Here is a 14,100-nt window from a genome sequence, read left to right as displayed (position 1 = left end):
CTCAGCGTGGCTTTGCAAAGGTGCAGAGGGAGGGCAGAACCATCCCCTTGGGACAGTCCCACAGCCACAGGAGGTCCCTGCTACTCCAGGAGGACCAGCCAGGCTGGAGGTCAGCAGTCCCTGGGGTTGGGCTCCTGCAAGAGCTTCAGTGTGAATCCTGTGGAGATTGGGTTCCCACTTTCTCTGCTCACTGCCACTGCCACCCCTCTGCACAGCCTTCTAACCCCAATCTCAAGCCCAGAAATGACAGACCTGCTCAAAGGCACTTATTGGCACTGAGCCTGTACTTGATTGGGATGTCTCAAGTGAGCCAGCGTGCAGCTGTGGGTGGGCTGCAGAGGGCTGCAGGTCAGGAAACAGCCCTGGCACCTGGAGGTGTGAGCACCAGGAATGATGCTTCATTCCCTTCCCACTCCATGGGGAGAAGAGTCCTGATGCTTCTCCTGGTACCCAAGTTTCTGGGTACTGTCTCTGGTGTCCTCCTTTCCCTCACCCAGAAACAACTGAGCTTGGGAACAAGAAGGAGCTGAAATCTGTGTCCTGGGGTGTCTCTGGGGAGTTTCTGGGTGCTGTCTCTGGGGAGTCACTCCTTGCCTACCTCTTGATCTGGTTCCTGCTTTCCCATCTATCAGCCCTCTTGGTCCTTGCATGAAGCCATGCCTGACTTCCACACCTCAGTTTCTGGCACTTTTCCTCAAACTCCCTTTCTCCCACTGTTTCCTGCATTCTCACCCCACCCTGTGCCTGCTTTTCCCACTGGGCAGTTCTTGTGTAGAGGTTGGCCTGCCCTGTCAGTGTGCCCAGGGCAGTGCTGGGATGAGGCACTACAGGTACAGGGAGAGCAGTGGGACAGCTGGCTGCCTTCAGGCAAGAAAGATGTGCATCCCAGCAGCAATCTGCTGGAAAACATTCTTTTAGGGATTCAATAGGTGCATTAGCCAGCAAGGAGGGGATAACAGTGAAGAGCCCAGCAGGATCTGTAGGATTTCCATGGATCCTGCACCACCCTGTGCCCAGGTGACAATGCCAGCCTGCCTCTCTGAGCCTGGCTGCAATCTCCCCCCTTCTTCCTCCTCCTCATCTTCCTCCTCAGCTGTCCCCCCAGTCCTGCCAACACTGCTGGGCTCACTCAGGGCGCCTCCTTGTCCTGAGGAGCTGCAGTCTGTTCCTTCCCTCCCTCCTCCCCTGGCCCCATCAGCTGCAGCTGGAGCCCAGCCTGCATTGTGCTTTCTGCTGAGAAAACCAGCACACAAACAAAGCCCCAGCCACAGCACAGACACCCCAGCAATATTCCCTGGGGTTGTGCTGCCTGCGTCTCTCCTCCTCTTCCTCTTCCACCTGCTTGCCCAGGGCTGGAGGGGCATGCCCTGGGAGCCTGTCCCTGTGTGAGGGTGCTGTGTGGGGGGCTCCCCTCGCCCCAGGGAGCTTTGCTGGGCAGGGCTGGGATAAGAGGTGACAGGGTGTGGGCTCTGGGCAGCTGCAGGGTGGCGGGGATGCTGCCAGAGCAGGCACTAAGGGAGCTGGCAGTGAGCAGCATGTGCCAGGACAGGTCACTTTGTGCCATCTCAGTGCAAGGGGGCAGCAGATGGGATATGCTCTCTTGTCTTACCACCCCCTCCTTAGCTGGGTCTGGCTGTTTCAGCTGTAGGCTTCTCTTGACATCCCCTCCTCTCATCCCTTCCTCCCTACACCCATCCCAGACCATTCCCATGCTTGCTCCAGCAGGACACAAGGGAGTGTTTGCTGCATTTCCTGTCCCTGTTTCTCTTTCCTAGTCATTCCCATTCTCTCTGCATGAACCCCTTGTGTTGCATCAGCTCCATCACTTTCCCCTTCTTGCTCACTTCTGATGGGCTGTCCTGCTCCCTCCATCCCTTCACCCCAGCTTGTTTCTCCCCCTTCTCTCCACCAGCCTCTCTCCTGCAGGATTTTTATTCTCTCCCTCTCCTTTTTTTGCTGTCCTTGGCACCACAAGCAGGGGCAAATCCTGGTTCTGAAGGCTGAAATCCAGCACTGCTGAGGAACTTGCTGCCAGCTCTGCACAAACCTTGGTTCTCCATGTGGTTCACAGGGGTCCCAGGATGAGGGAAGAGATGAGAATGTTGACTCCATGTTTCAGAAGGCTGATTTATTATTTTATGATATATATTATATTAAAACTATACTAAAAGAATAGAAGAAAGGATTCCATCAGAAGGCTGGCTAAGAATAGAATAGCAAAGAATGATAACAAAGGCTCTGTCTTGGACTCTCTGTCTGAACCAGCTGGGCTGTGACTGGCCATTAATTAGAAACAACCACATGAGCCCAATCCCAGATGCACCTGTTGCATTCCACAGCAGCAGATAACCATTGTTTGCATTTTGTTCCTGAGACCTCTCAGCTTCTCAGGAGAAAAAATCCTAAGGAAAGGATTTTTCATGAAAAGATGTCTGTGACATCTCTGCACTGGAGGTTGTTCCAGGCAGCCTGGGCTGGGCAGAGCTGTAGCTGCCTCTCTGGAAGAAGTGGAGCTCATGGGGGCCATGTGCCTCTCCTGGAGAGGATGGTTTGGTGTGGGGTTAGTGCTGCCTCTGTGGAAAGCTGTCCCCATCCTCTTGTGGCACCATGAGCTCGAGCATGATGGATGCCCATGGAAGGCAGGAGCATCATCTCTCCCTTGCCTTCCCCTGTGAGCAGGGAGGGTTACCATGAAAGAGAAAGGGATTTAGGGGTGGGAAGGAGCTGCCACCACCACGAGGATATCAGCCTGTCAACCAAGACCCAGCAGAGAGCCAGAACACCACCGAGTTTAAACTGTGGCTCTGTGCACTGAGAGGTTCCCACAGGGTGTGTCCCACCAGGAGCACCTCATGGTTCATCTGAGTGATGAAATATCCATTTTCAGCACCAAACAGAGGCCAGGGGTGTCCCAGGCACTGCAGAGTGGTGTTCTCCTGTGCCATAAATAGGATTTTCACTTGGCTGGGCTGAACCAAGTCCAGCATCTCCAATCCTGAGTGCTCCATTGCCTGCTTTTCTCCCTTCACGTAGATGGTTCCCGATCAATGCAGTGAGTGCTGACCTTAGAGGAACTGCAGGCACATCCCAACTCCTGCAGTGTTAAAAAAAGAAATTGTAAACACTGTTTACATATGTGTCCACAAAGACAATGCTGTACAGACAGATAACAAGGTCATTAACAAGGTGGATATTGACTTCTATAAACTTGGCTGAAAGTTTTCCTGTATAAGCTGAGCAGCAAAGATGAAGCAAAACACAGGTAAAAAACACTTTGCCCTCTTCAGCATGTGTATTTTTTTAATAGGTTTGTCTTTTCATCTGCCTTAGTGCAGTGAGTTATGAACTTTTTAAAATTTACAGCTCCAGCCCTGTCCAAGGCCGTGTTCTCGGTTGCTGATGACCTTGCCAGACTCTTAAATGCTGGGGTTTCAGTTTCCATGCTGGGTGTCTGCTGTGGACTGATTTGTGGTATTTCTTTGTGTGCATGTTTGATTTCAGCTAAAACTGACCATTTCCAAGCAGGAGATGAGGTGAAAATATATCACTTTGCCCACGTGAAATGAGTTAAAAAACTCTTTATTTCCATGTCAGTGGGAATTGCTGTTTTCTTCTTGCTTTGAAGCCAGGGCCTGAAATGTAAAGAGCTCCAGGAGTTTTGCCTTTTGCTGTCCAGGGAGAATTTGTCCAGAGGAAATGTCCTCAAGGTAACTCTCAGCTTGGTGTGATCTGTCCTCCCAGCCCAGCTCCAGCACAACTCCTGCTCCCAGCAGTGGGGAGAAGCAATCTCAGTATAAGGAAAAGCATCAGGCCCCTCTTTTCCTTCTTGTATTTAGTGAGAACTATGGGCTGAGATCCTGCTAGGAGTTTCTTTGTTTCCCCCTGTCGTTTAATAGTGTTGGTCAATGAATTTGCACCATTGCTGGTCACTGCAGCCTGGCTGGGGGCTGTGGCAGTGCTGGAGCTTGCCAGGGTGAAGGAGATGGTTTTGGAGGTCCAAGCAGCTCTTGAAGGGCTTTGTTGGATGTGTTTTCTGCAGCTGTCACGCTGGTGTGGCTGTGGGTGGCAGGTTTGACAGGAAGGACTCTTGCTGGAGCAGAGGCAGTGCTGGAGGCCCCCCTGCCCCAGTCCCTGTCACCTGCTGAGCTCCAGCTCATCCAAGCATTCTACAGGACCATTGCTGTCACAGCTCCAGTGCTCTCAGTCTGAGTGATCACACTGGGACTTCCAAAGGTGTAAAGAGAAGCTGTGACTTTGGCTGTCCTCTCCCAGGAGCTCTGTGGATCCTGCATCAGCTTTGGTTGATGCCAACATCTCTCTTGTGCTCCCTGTGTGCTCTGCAGCAGTGCAGGCACCACACTGGTCCCTCCACATGAAGCTGGAGAAGATTCTCCACTGCAGGGCTGTGGAGGAAACCTCCACAGTGCCAGTGGCTGGCCATGGCCAGCAGCAAGGAGCTTCTCTCTGTGGTGGGGCTGTCTGCTGGCAAAATGCTCTCTGGGGCTGGATGGATGCTGTTCAGTGCATGTGGTGGGAGAGAAGAGAGAGGTGGTGACCCCAGGGGCTTTCACTCTGGGGAACATCCTGGAGTCAGAGACAAGAGCTGCTCCTCACCCCAATTAGAGTCCCCTCAGGTTATGATGACTTTCCTCCTCCACCTTAAATACATTTCTGCCAGCCACAGGGTGGGCACCATCTTTCTTACTGCCCAGGACAGCCCTGGAGTGCACCCAGAGGCACAGACTGAGTGAGAGCACAGCTGTGCATGATCTGCAAATGTCCTTGTCCCTCACAGGCAGGCAGGGAACACCCTGCTTCCCCCATTGTGACCGTGTTCACAGGGGTCTGAGGATGAGGGAAGAGACGAGGATCTGACTCCATGTTTCAGAAGGCTGATTTATTATTTTATGATATATATTACATTAAAACTATACTAAAAGAATAGAAGAAAGGATTTCATCAGAAGGCTGGCTAAGAATAGAATAATAAAGAAATGATAACAAAGCTTCTGTCTCGGACTCTCTGTCCGAGCCAGCTGGGCTGTGATTGGCCATTAATTAGAAACATCCAACATGGGCCAATCCCAGACCCACCTGTTGCATTCCACAGCAGCAGATAACCATTGGTTACATTTTGTTCCTGAGGCCTCTCAGCTTCTCAGGAGGAAAAATCCTAAAGAAAGGATTTTCCATAAAAGATGTCTGTGACACCCCATCCCCTCCCAGGGCATCCTTGACAGGGATGCACATGTGCATGTCCAGAGCCACAGGGCAGCTGTGGCCAGTGGAGGGGAGAAAAGGCAAGGTATGTTGGGCTGTGTGACCCCTCCTGTACATGATCTGCTCATTTTTCCCCCAAAAAACCCTGAAACAAGCTTCTGTGGAGCAGCTCAGCCAGCTGCAGAAATGCTTAGAGGGTGGTGTGGTGAGGGGGGTGTGGAGAAGGGAGGCAGGAGAGATCAATCTCACTCCTACTGGGAAATGGACTCAAACTCCTGCTGTGTGTATTTAAGGAGACAAATGGATGTGGAGCCTGGATTTTTAGGAGACCCCTAGGACCTTGCTTTAATTCGAAAATTGAGTAATCTCAGCATTTGCTGCAGCCATGGCCTCCTCACAGCACACATGGCCCAGCCCATTGTGTGGGGGCTTGCTGGGGGGCTCATCCCTGTGCTGCTGCTCCCACTGGCCTCAGCAAGAGCCCAGAGCATGCCTGGGACCCTGGCAGGGCTCTTGGGGACAGCTTCTTCATGTGCTGGGGTCACCAGCTCGGATGACAAGTGAGGTTGGAACAAAATTCCCAATTTTTAACGCCCACTCCTTGTCCAGGAGCCATCTCCTGCAGAGCAGAGCGTGGCCACTGCTGTCCCCACTGTCCCACCAGTGTCCCCAGGCTGGCAGGATGTTTTTAGCCAGGGTGAAAGGTGTCCCCGAGGCCATGGGCTCAGTTTGACCCTAGTCCAGCACCATGGCAGAGCCTCTGGAGGACACACAGCATCCCCAAAGCAGCTCCTGAAGGTCTGGGGACACAGGGATTTCTTCTTCCACTGCCAAAGCTGGCAGGGAGCCTGGCCCAAAGGGGGGACAGTGTTCTTGTGGTTGAGGTGAGTTTTTTGGTTTGGTCTGGGGTGTGTTTCTTTTTATTTGTTGTTGGTTTGCTTGAATACCTGCTAATTGGCCCTTGTGCTTCTCCTCTGGCCCTGGAGCATCGTGCTGCAGCTCCAGCTGCCCTTTCCAGGGGAAGAATGGCAGCATTGTCCTGCCTGGCTGGGGCTATAATGAGGAGCTTTGTGCCGAGGTGTGAGAGCAGAGCCGGCTCCCCAGGAGGGCTCAGTGCAGCACACAGGGCTCTGATTTCCCCTCTGATTTCCCGGGTTTCACAGTGTCCTCTGCCACCCCCTGGGATCCTGTTATTGTGTAAATAACAGAAACCAGGCTGCTGCCCACCCTGGGTCCCTCCCAGCACCCTGACCTTTCCAGCACACCACTGATGCCCCTTTCCAGGATGAAGTGCTGGTGATGCTGCTCCTGGGGAGAGGCAGGCAGAGGCAGGGAGGGCGTGAGCAGCACAGGGTGGGATCACCTACCAACAGCAAAACTCCATCCTCCTTTGCTGTGTGCCTGGAGCACCAAAACTTCATCCTTTGCTGTGAACTTAGGGGAGCAAAACTCCATCCTCCTTTGCTGTGAACCTCAAGAAGCAAAACTCCATCCTCCTTTGCTGTGAGCCTAGAGCAACAAAATTCCATCCTCCTTTGCTGTGAATCTGGCCTTATGGACACGAATTGCATGATCCTGGAAAGACTCTCTGGCCTGGGAAATCCTTAGCTTTCCTCCCCTTTTATTTTTGTTTTTCTTCCCCCCTTCCATAGATATCTAGGCTAAGGAGTGGCATTTACCTCCTGTGAACAGCACTGAGCATTGCTGGAAGGGCATGGAAGGCTTTTCCTCCAGCCACCCTGCCATCATGGTAGCATCCTGTTCAGGCTGTGAAAGCCCTTCTGGAGCCTTCATCCTCCTCCAGTGGCCCTGCCTGTGCCTGAGATGCTGGTGGTGTTGGTGTTGAGGCCCCATCTCCATCCTGCCAACAGGAGAGGACAGGATGTGTCCATTTGCTGCCATGTCCCTGGACATGGGATGGATCCTGTCTGCTGGCATGGCTCAGCGTGCTTCCACATCTCCCTCTTTCCTTCTGCATTGAGAAGAACAAAAAAGCAAACAGAGATTGGGAAATCAGTGCAAAATCCAAAAGGAACCTAAGTTCCAGCTTACAGATCATCTCCTTTTTCTGGAGCCCATCTCTGTCCAGCCTACATGTTCACCTGTGGTTGGGTTTTTTTTGTTTGTTTGGGGTTTTTTTTTGTTTGTTTTTTTTTTTTTTTAATCTCCCTGCATTTCCTTTTTAATTTTTCCAGAAACAGAGATGTGCATTCTAGACTCAGTGAGCCAGATTTTCATGTCACTGTCAGCCATGGAGAGGACCAGATACTGACAGACAAGCACCCAACACATGTCCTTTCCAGTATCCCATCTGCAAACACCAGCCCTGTGGTGTGTGCTGAGTCCTGCAAATGCTGATCTGGAAGGTTCCTTCACGTCCTATCACTTTCCCCTCCTGGGATGTCAACAGACAACCCACAGTTAGAAATAACTTAATGCTTCTCCCTCCATCAGCCAGGTCTAACAGAGGACAAAGGAAGTGTTCTTCTCCATTCTGTTACAGAGTGTCTCAGCTATAAAATGGGGCCAAATGGCCTCCCCCTGAGCACAAATAACAACAGGAGAAAGATCCATATGCAATCGAGTGTAGGATGAATGTGCTTAGCTGATCATTTGTTTCCCTAATATTTTTTTTATGAATAGGCTTAGCTTATGGTAAGATGGGACTTTATGGTCCTGTAAGTCTTGCTTGTGTCAAAACAAATGAACTAGCCATCCTAGGGGGGAACTATCAATCCAATAGATGTGTGTGCATGGGTGTGGGGAATCAGACCTATTATACCTTTAAGAGCAAATTAGATGCTGTTCCTATGATTCATAAAGCTATATATCTAATGGCATGACTCGTCATCTAGAAAATAAACGTTTCGAGCCAGTTTCTCATCTCATAAATTTCCCCTCTGGCACTGAAGGACATAAACTAAATGGGCTGACTCACAGGGAAACAATACAATTTGGATACTTTTAAATGAGAGATAAAATTGCCTTAGGGCACACAGGGGTGTTGGGGTCCTGGGGAGTGGTTGGCAAGCACAGGACAGTGCATTGGGGGTCACTGCCATTCCCAGGGGATCCATCACTCCTGGGAATCCCTTCATGATTCCAGACCTTCTTGGGCCTGTAGAGACATGACCACCATGATGAAGCATGCAAAATGGAAGTGGTCATGTTTGAGATGGACTCGTGTAGGTGCTGTCTCCTGGCAGGGAGGAGAGCGCTCAGTGCACGCTCTGAGCATGGCAGGGAAGGACAGGAGATGTGGAGAGCCCAGCCCAAGGCAGGAGGAGAAGGTGCTTCTCAGCCACCAGAGATCAGCAAGGTCCCTGTGCATTCATTGCCTCCTGAAGCTCTCCCAAAGCAGCAAAACCTCATCCTCCTTTGTTGTGAGCCTGGAGTAGCAAAACTTCAGCCTTCTTTTGCAGCTTCCTATGGGATAGATCTCATCACCTTCACTGCATCCTTGTCCATCACTCTTGGTCCTCCTGCACCACTGGGGTCCTTGTTTGGGTGGCAGCTGCCATTCCCTCTTCTGTGTGATCTTACCCATTTCTGCTCCCCATCAATTTGCTTTTGATGCTTCCCCACCCCTCAACACACACTCCCCAGCCCCAGTGGGAAAACCCCAGGAGCCACTGTCTCAGAATTCCACTGGAAAGCAAGAAAACATAGAATTACAGAATCACTGAGGTTGCAAAGGACTTCCAATACTGAGTCCAACATTTAACCAATCACCCCCTTGTCACACCACAGCACTAGTGCCTCATTCAGCTGTTTCTTGAGCACCTCCAGGGATGGGCACTCCACCTGAGCAGCCCCTTCCAATGCCTGACCACACTTTCAGTGAAGAAATTCCTGCTGATATCCAACCCAAACCTCCCCTGGCCCAGCCTGAGGCCGTTCCCTCTGCTCCTGTCCCTGTTCCCTGGAGCACAGCCCGACCCCCCCGGCTGTCCCCTCCTGTCAGGAGCTGTGCAGAGCCACAAGGGCCCCCTGAGCCTCCTTTGCTCCAGGCTGAGCCCCTGCCCAGCTCCCTCAGCCTCTCCTGGTGTTCTGTGCTCTTCCCTGGACACACTCCAGCCCTTCAATGTCTTTCTTGTCATGAGTGGCTGAGCCAGAACTGGGCTCAGCACCCAATGTGTAGCCTCACCAACACCTGGCACAGAGGGACAAGGCAGGGACATGCCCTGGCTCTTGCCTGACACAGAGGGACAAGGCAGGGACAAGCCCTGGCTCTTGCCTGGCTCTCCCAGCCTGGCCCTGACGTGAATCAGGACAGAGGCAGGAGCCAGCAGGGGCAGCCCTGCTCCCAGTAACCTGGTTAGGGGATGGAGGTGTGCCCGCCCTAATGAGCACAGCATCCATCCCCTAACCTCGTTTGTGTGAAGGGTGACACAAGGCAGATGACAGCTGGGCACCTGAAGGATCTAATTAAAACCTGTGTGAGGCTGGGCAGGCAGAGCAAGGGGGATTGCTCATCCAGCTAGTGCTTAACAGCAGGAAAAAAGCAAAACAAGGAGTTGGCTACTGGATTTACTAATGGGCATGGATGGGGTGGGTGGGGTTTCTTCCCTAAGTCGGGGATGTGCAAGGAGGAGCTGGGTTAGGGGACAGGGAGGGGGTGTGCAGAGTGACAGGGCTGGGGGACAGTGGGGCAGTGGCACAGTGTGACAGTGCAGCACTGTGATAATGGAGCAGTGCAGCAGTGTGACAGTGCAGCAGTGTGACAGTGGGGCAGTGGCAGCAGTGTGGCAGTGGGGCAGTGGCAGCAGTGTGGCAGTGCAGCAGTGTGACAGTGCAGCAGTGTGACAGTGTGGCAGTGCAGCAGTGTGACAGTGCAGCAGTGTGGCAGTGCAGCAGTGTGACAGTGTGGCAGTGCAGCAGTGTGACAGTGCAGCAGTGTGACAGTGCAGCAGTGTGACAGTGGGGCAGTGGCAGCAGTGTGGCAGTGCAGCAGTGTGGCAGTGGCAGCAGTGTGACAATGGAGCAGTGGCAGCAATGTGACAGTGCAGCTTTTCCTGGGATCACCCACATCTGTCTTCCCCTGCAGTGCCTGTCTGTGCACACAGGTACCTCAGCACAGGGTGTTTATCTTGCTCCCTAGGGTGAGCACATGCTTCCCCATCCATCTGCACACATCCTTTGCTGTTCCTCTCCTGCACGGACCTGCTGCTCTCTCTCTCTCTCATGTGTCTGCATCCATTTATCTGGGTGTCAGATAAACTCCTCTCTTCATCCCTCTCTCCAATTACTTTGGATGCCCTTTCCAGCCTAGCACTTCAATTACTTTCTAAAGAACAGAGTAAAATAATGTCACCTTTTCTTTCTTTCACCTGTTTGTTCCTTCCTTGGGTTTTGGGTTTTTTTCCAATTTTTTCCATCTGGAACAGTCCCATTTTGTAAATGCCTGGAAGCAGAAAATTTTGTAGACGCAAGAGCCTCGAGGCACCTCATTAAAGGTGCTGGGGGTGTTTGGGGAGAGCAACAAAACCCTGGACAATGGCAGCCCTGACGTCAGGCTCTATTTATACCTCCTCCTTTCAGAAACCTCCCTGGGATGGAGCTTTTCCTGGAGTTTTCTGCTCAGTGCTGCTGCCTGAGCTGTCCCTGTGCTCCTCAAAGGGCACAGATTTATTTCTAGGCGTACCCTTGCAGCACAGGCCATATCAGCAGGGCCAGGCTTCCGCAGGCAACTTCTCATGGAAGAGTAGTGTTGCCACAAGTGAGGCTGCTCCATGTGGATGAGGACCTGTGGAGGTGTTTCAGCTCCCAAATGTGCCTCTTGAAAGGTCAAAAGTGTTACAGAGCTTTGTTCTAGTGGCTGTGTTTTGGTGTTCTTATTATTCCAGATGGGTGTTGTGGCTTTGCAGGGTTGGGTTGGATGTTGGCTTTGTGTGTGTGAAGGAGATGTTTTTGAAACTGGAAGTTGAATTACAGCTGAAGGGTAGTGGGAGAAACCACCATAAATCCATGTGGTCCAAACTAGAGCAGGGTATGGAGTGAGGGATGCCCCATCCTGTGGGATGAGCACAGCAGGGACACTGAGGGGTGAGACCTGGAGGGCTTTGCCAATTCTGAGCACAGTTATTATTCCAGGGATTCATTGGCGTTATTAGGAGCAGTCAGGGTGGCTCCTGAGGACATCCTGCAAGTATTTTCCAGGTTTTATTTTTTCCTTGCAGCTAGTGCTGTTTTGCTTGCGAGTGTTCCTTAGACAAATGAATAAAGCAGCAGTTTGCTTGCAGGAGGGCGCTTTGTGTGCATAGCAAACCTGTGAGAAGGATGGAAGGGGTGTTGTTGGGAATTTGGGCATTACTTTATTCTCAGGGGGACAGAAACAGCTGGGCAGAAGGGCACAGGGAAGAGTGGAAGAGTTTCACTGTACACAGCAGCGCTGTGTGTGTTATATTGCAGGCACTGTGTGCGTTATGTTCACTGTCACAGAGGAACTTATGCTTGTGCTTCTTCGGGCAGCTCTGTCCTCCCCCACAGGAGATCCCCATCCCCACTCCAAAAGATTCAGGGATGAACCAACATCACTCAAGACATGGGAGTTAAACCCAGGGAGGTGAAGGGCCCTGCAGAGAGGCTGTGGCAAAGCTGGGAGGACACATTCCCCCAGCCCATCCCATGTTTCCTGATCCCAGGGCTCTGTCCTCCCCCACAGGAGATCCCCATCCCCACTCCAAAAGATTCAGGGATGAACCAGCATCACTCAAGACATGGGAGTTAAGCCCAGGGAGGTGAAGGGCCATGGCCAAGGCCATGCAGAGAGGCTGTGGCAGAGCTGGGGAAGACACATTCCCCAACCCATCCCGTGTTTCCTGATCCCAGGGCTCTGCACACTCCCCCCAATGCTCAGCCCCAAAGCCTGGCCAGATTTCACTGAGTCTTTAGCACACATGTTCACGCTTTTTGTTCTCATGTCAGGCCTTCAAGGGAGCCCTGATGAGCTCATACTGGTGCTCTGGGAAAGGTGATGTTATCGAAGACTGGTGCAGGTGCGACCTCAACGCCTTCGATGAGAACGGACTCCCGAACTGCAGCCCTCTCCCTCCGCCTGTGTACGTATCCTGTGAGCCCTCCAGGGATCACCAGCCCCTTCCCCGTGGGTCACAGCCCCCAGAACCACCCCATTTCCCAGGGGCTCAGCCCATGGGCACCTCCTTCTGCACCCTGGGGGCTGGGGGCTGCAGTCCAGCCCTCCTCACTGTGTGAGTGATGTCTTTAGGATATCCTGGCTCTGGCTGTGGCCCTGGAAGGTTTCCTTATAGATTTTCATCACCTGATTAGCAGGGCTTGTAGAATGGGATTTCAAATGCTGAAAGAAATGGAATTACAGTGCAATTCATTGTGGCTTGTCAGAGCAAGAGCAAATCAGGAGCAAACTGATGGGGAATTAGCTGAGAAAGCAGGAAGACTGGCTCCAGCGAGCCACAAGGAGCAGAACACCTTCTTAGTGAGCCAATATCCTCAGAGGGGATTCATTTCCCATCTGGAGTCCAGCAAACATGCTGTGTGTTTGGAGCCAGACTCTCCATAGCCCTGTACTTGGTGTTGTCATCTACCCCGGAGCAGAGGGAGTGGACGCCTCTGCATTAGCACAGCCAGGAGCTCAGAGCTCCTTCCTCTGCCTTCCTCCCAGCCCACGTTGTTCCTGCTCTGGGCAGGAGCTCCTGCACAGCTGCCCTGCTCTGGCTCTCACCCACGCCCCTCAGAGGTTTGCAGCTGGGTGAATTCACTCTGCTTCTCCCCCTCTCTCTCTCCCTCCCTCACCTTGGCCACGCAGACCTGACCCTTCCCTCCTGGGGACTCAGCCCTGCTGGGTTTCAAGAACCTGGATCTTCTCCTGTTTTGCTCCTGGGGTGTTGGTCCCTGCTCACCTTGCTGAAGTTCAGCAGCTCTTCCAGATAATGAAGGCCCCTTTAGATGAGATATTTGGGGTGGCATGAGCTTGCCTTCTCCAGGAGCAGGGGGAGGCTCCCAAGGGCACACATTGCAATAGGCTGGACTCAACTAACTTCAGCTTTTTGATGCTCAGTAGCCCCTGTGACCTCTGTCCTTGGGGCTTTGTGGGCACACCCACATGTGTCAATGTGGGCTTTTCTAGCGTGTTCTGCTTAGAGATGTGGATTCCTCCCCAGAAATGGAGCTCGTGTTAGGAAGGATGAAAGTTTGACAAGAAAGTCTCACAGATATGTGTGCTTAGCAGAAAGATTTTTAAATGTAGAGTCTGATGAAGGAATAGAGATGGAAGTAAGTTTTGATACAGAAGAAAAGAATTGCTGAGCCAGTCTCACTGGATAACCAAGGAGGCAAAGGGTGTGTTAGTTAGAAGGGGTTTGTATGGCTTAGAGCAAAGGATAAACCCACCCCAAACAAGAAGATGTTTTTACCAAAGATAACACAGGCAAACAAGTCAGCAAAGTTGCAAGTAGAAAAAAGGTCTCAGAATTTTCCACTGCAAGAAAGCTGAATAACAACTCCCAGCTTAAACTGTAATGTACTGACTTTGAGTGATTGGAGAACAGTAACATGAATATGGTAATTATAGCAGTTATGATAGGCTGTAGATAATAGTTAAGGTATAGATTGGTTCTACTGTATGAAGATGCTCAGCAAAGAAAAGTCTAGAATGCATTGTAACCAAAAGAAAAGTATAGAATGCATTGTAACCAAACCCAAAGGGTCTCCAGGCCTGCCTGCAGCTGGAGCTGACAGCTGTGGGCACAGCTCTGTCACCCATGACCCTGGGCTGCTGGAACATCTTGGATACAATAAACTGCATTTTGGATACAATAAACTGCATTTTGGAGAGCTGCCTGGAGTCCCACATCTCTCATTTAGGCTCTTACACTGGCGCCCAACGTGGGGCACCATTAGT

The 14,100-nt window shown here is 51.8% G+C and overlaps 1 protein-coding gene across 1 annotated transcript in view; it reads left to right on the top strand.

Annotated features, from left to right (window-relative positions):
• The window catches only part of ASTN2 (astrotactin 2), a 354,581-nt gene that overhangs the window by 254,581 nt on the left and 85,900 nt on the right, over positions 1 to 14,100 (top strand). The window contains exon 18 of the mRNA XM_054646417.2: positions 12,147 to 12,280. Within this exon, the coding sequence (XP_054502392.1) occupies positions 12,147 to 12,280 (134 nt within the window). The remainder of the gene's footprint in view (positions 1 to 12,146; positions 12,281 to 14,100) is intronic.

This window comes from Agelaius phoeniceus, chromosome 21, assembly GCF_051311805.1.
Source record: "Agelaius phoeniceus isolate bAgePho1 chromosome 21, bAgePho1.hap1, whole genome shotgun sequence".
Taxonomy (NCBI): Eukaryota; Metazoa; Chordata; class Aves; order Passeriformes; family Icteridae; genus Agelaius; species Agelaius phoeniceus.
Note: the sequence above shows the minus strand (reverse complement) of the source record. Positions and strands in the feature narration are given on the sequence as shown.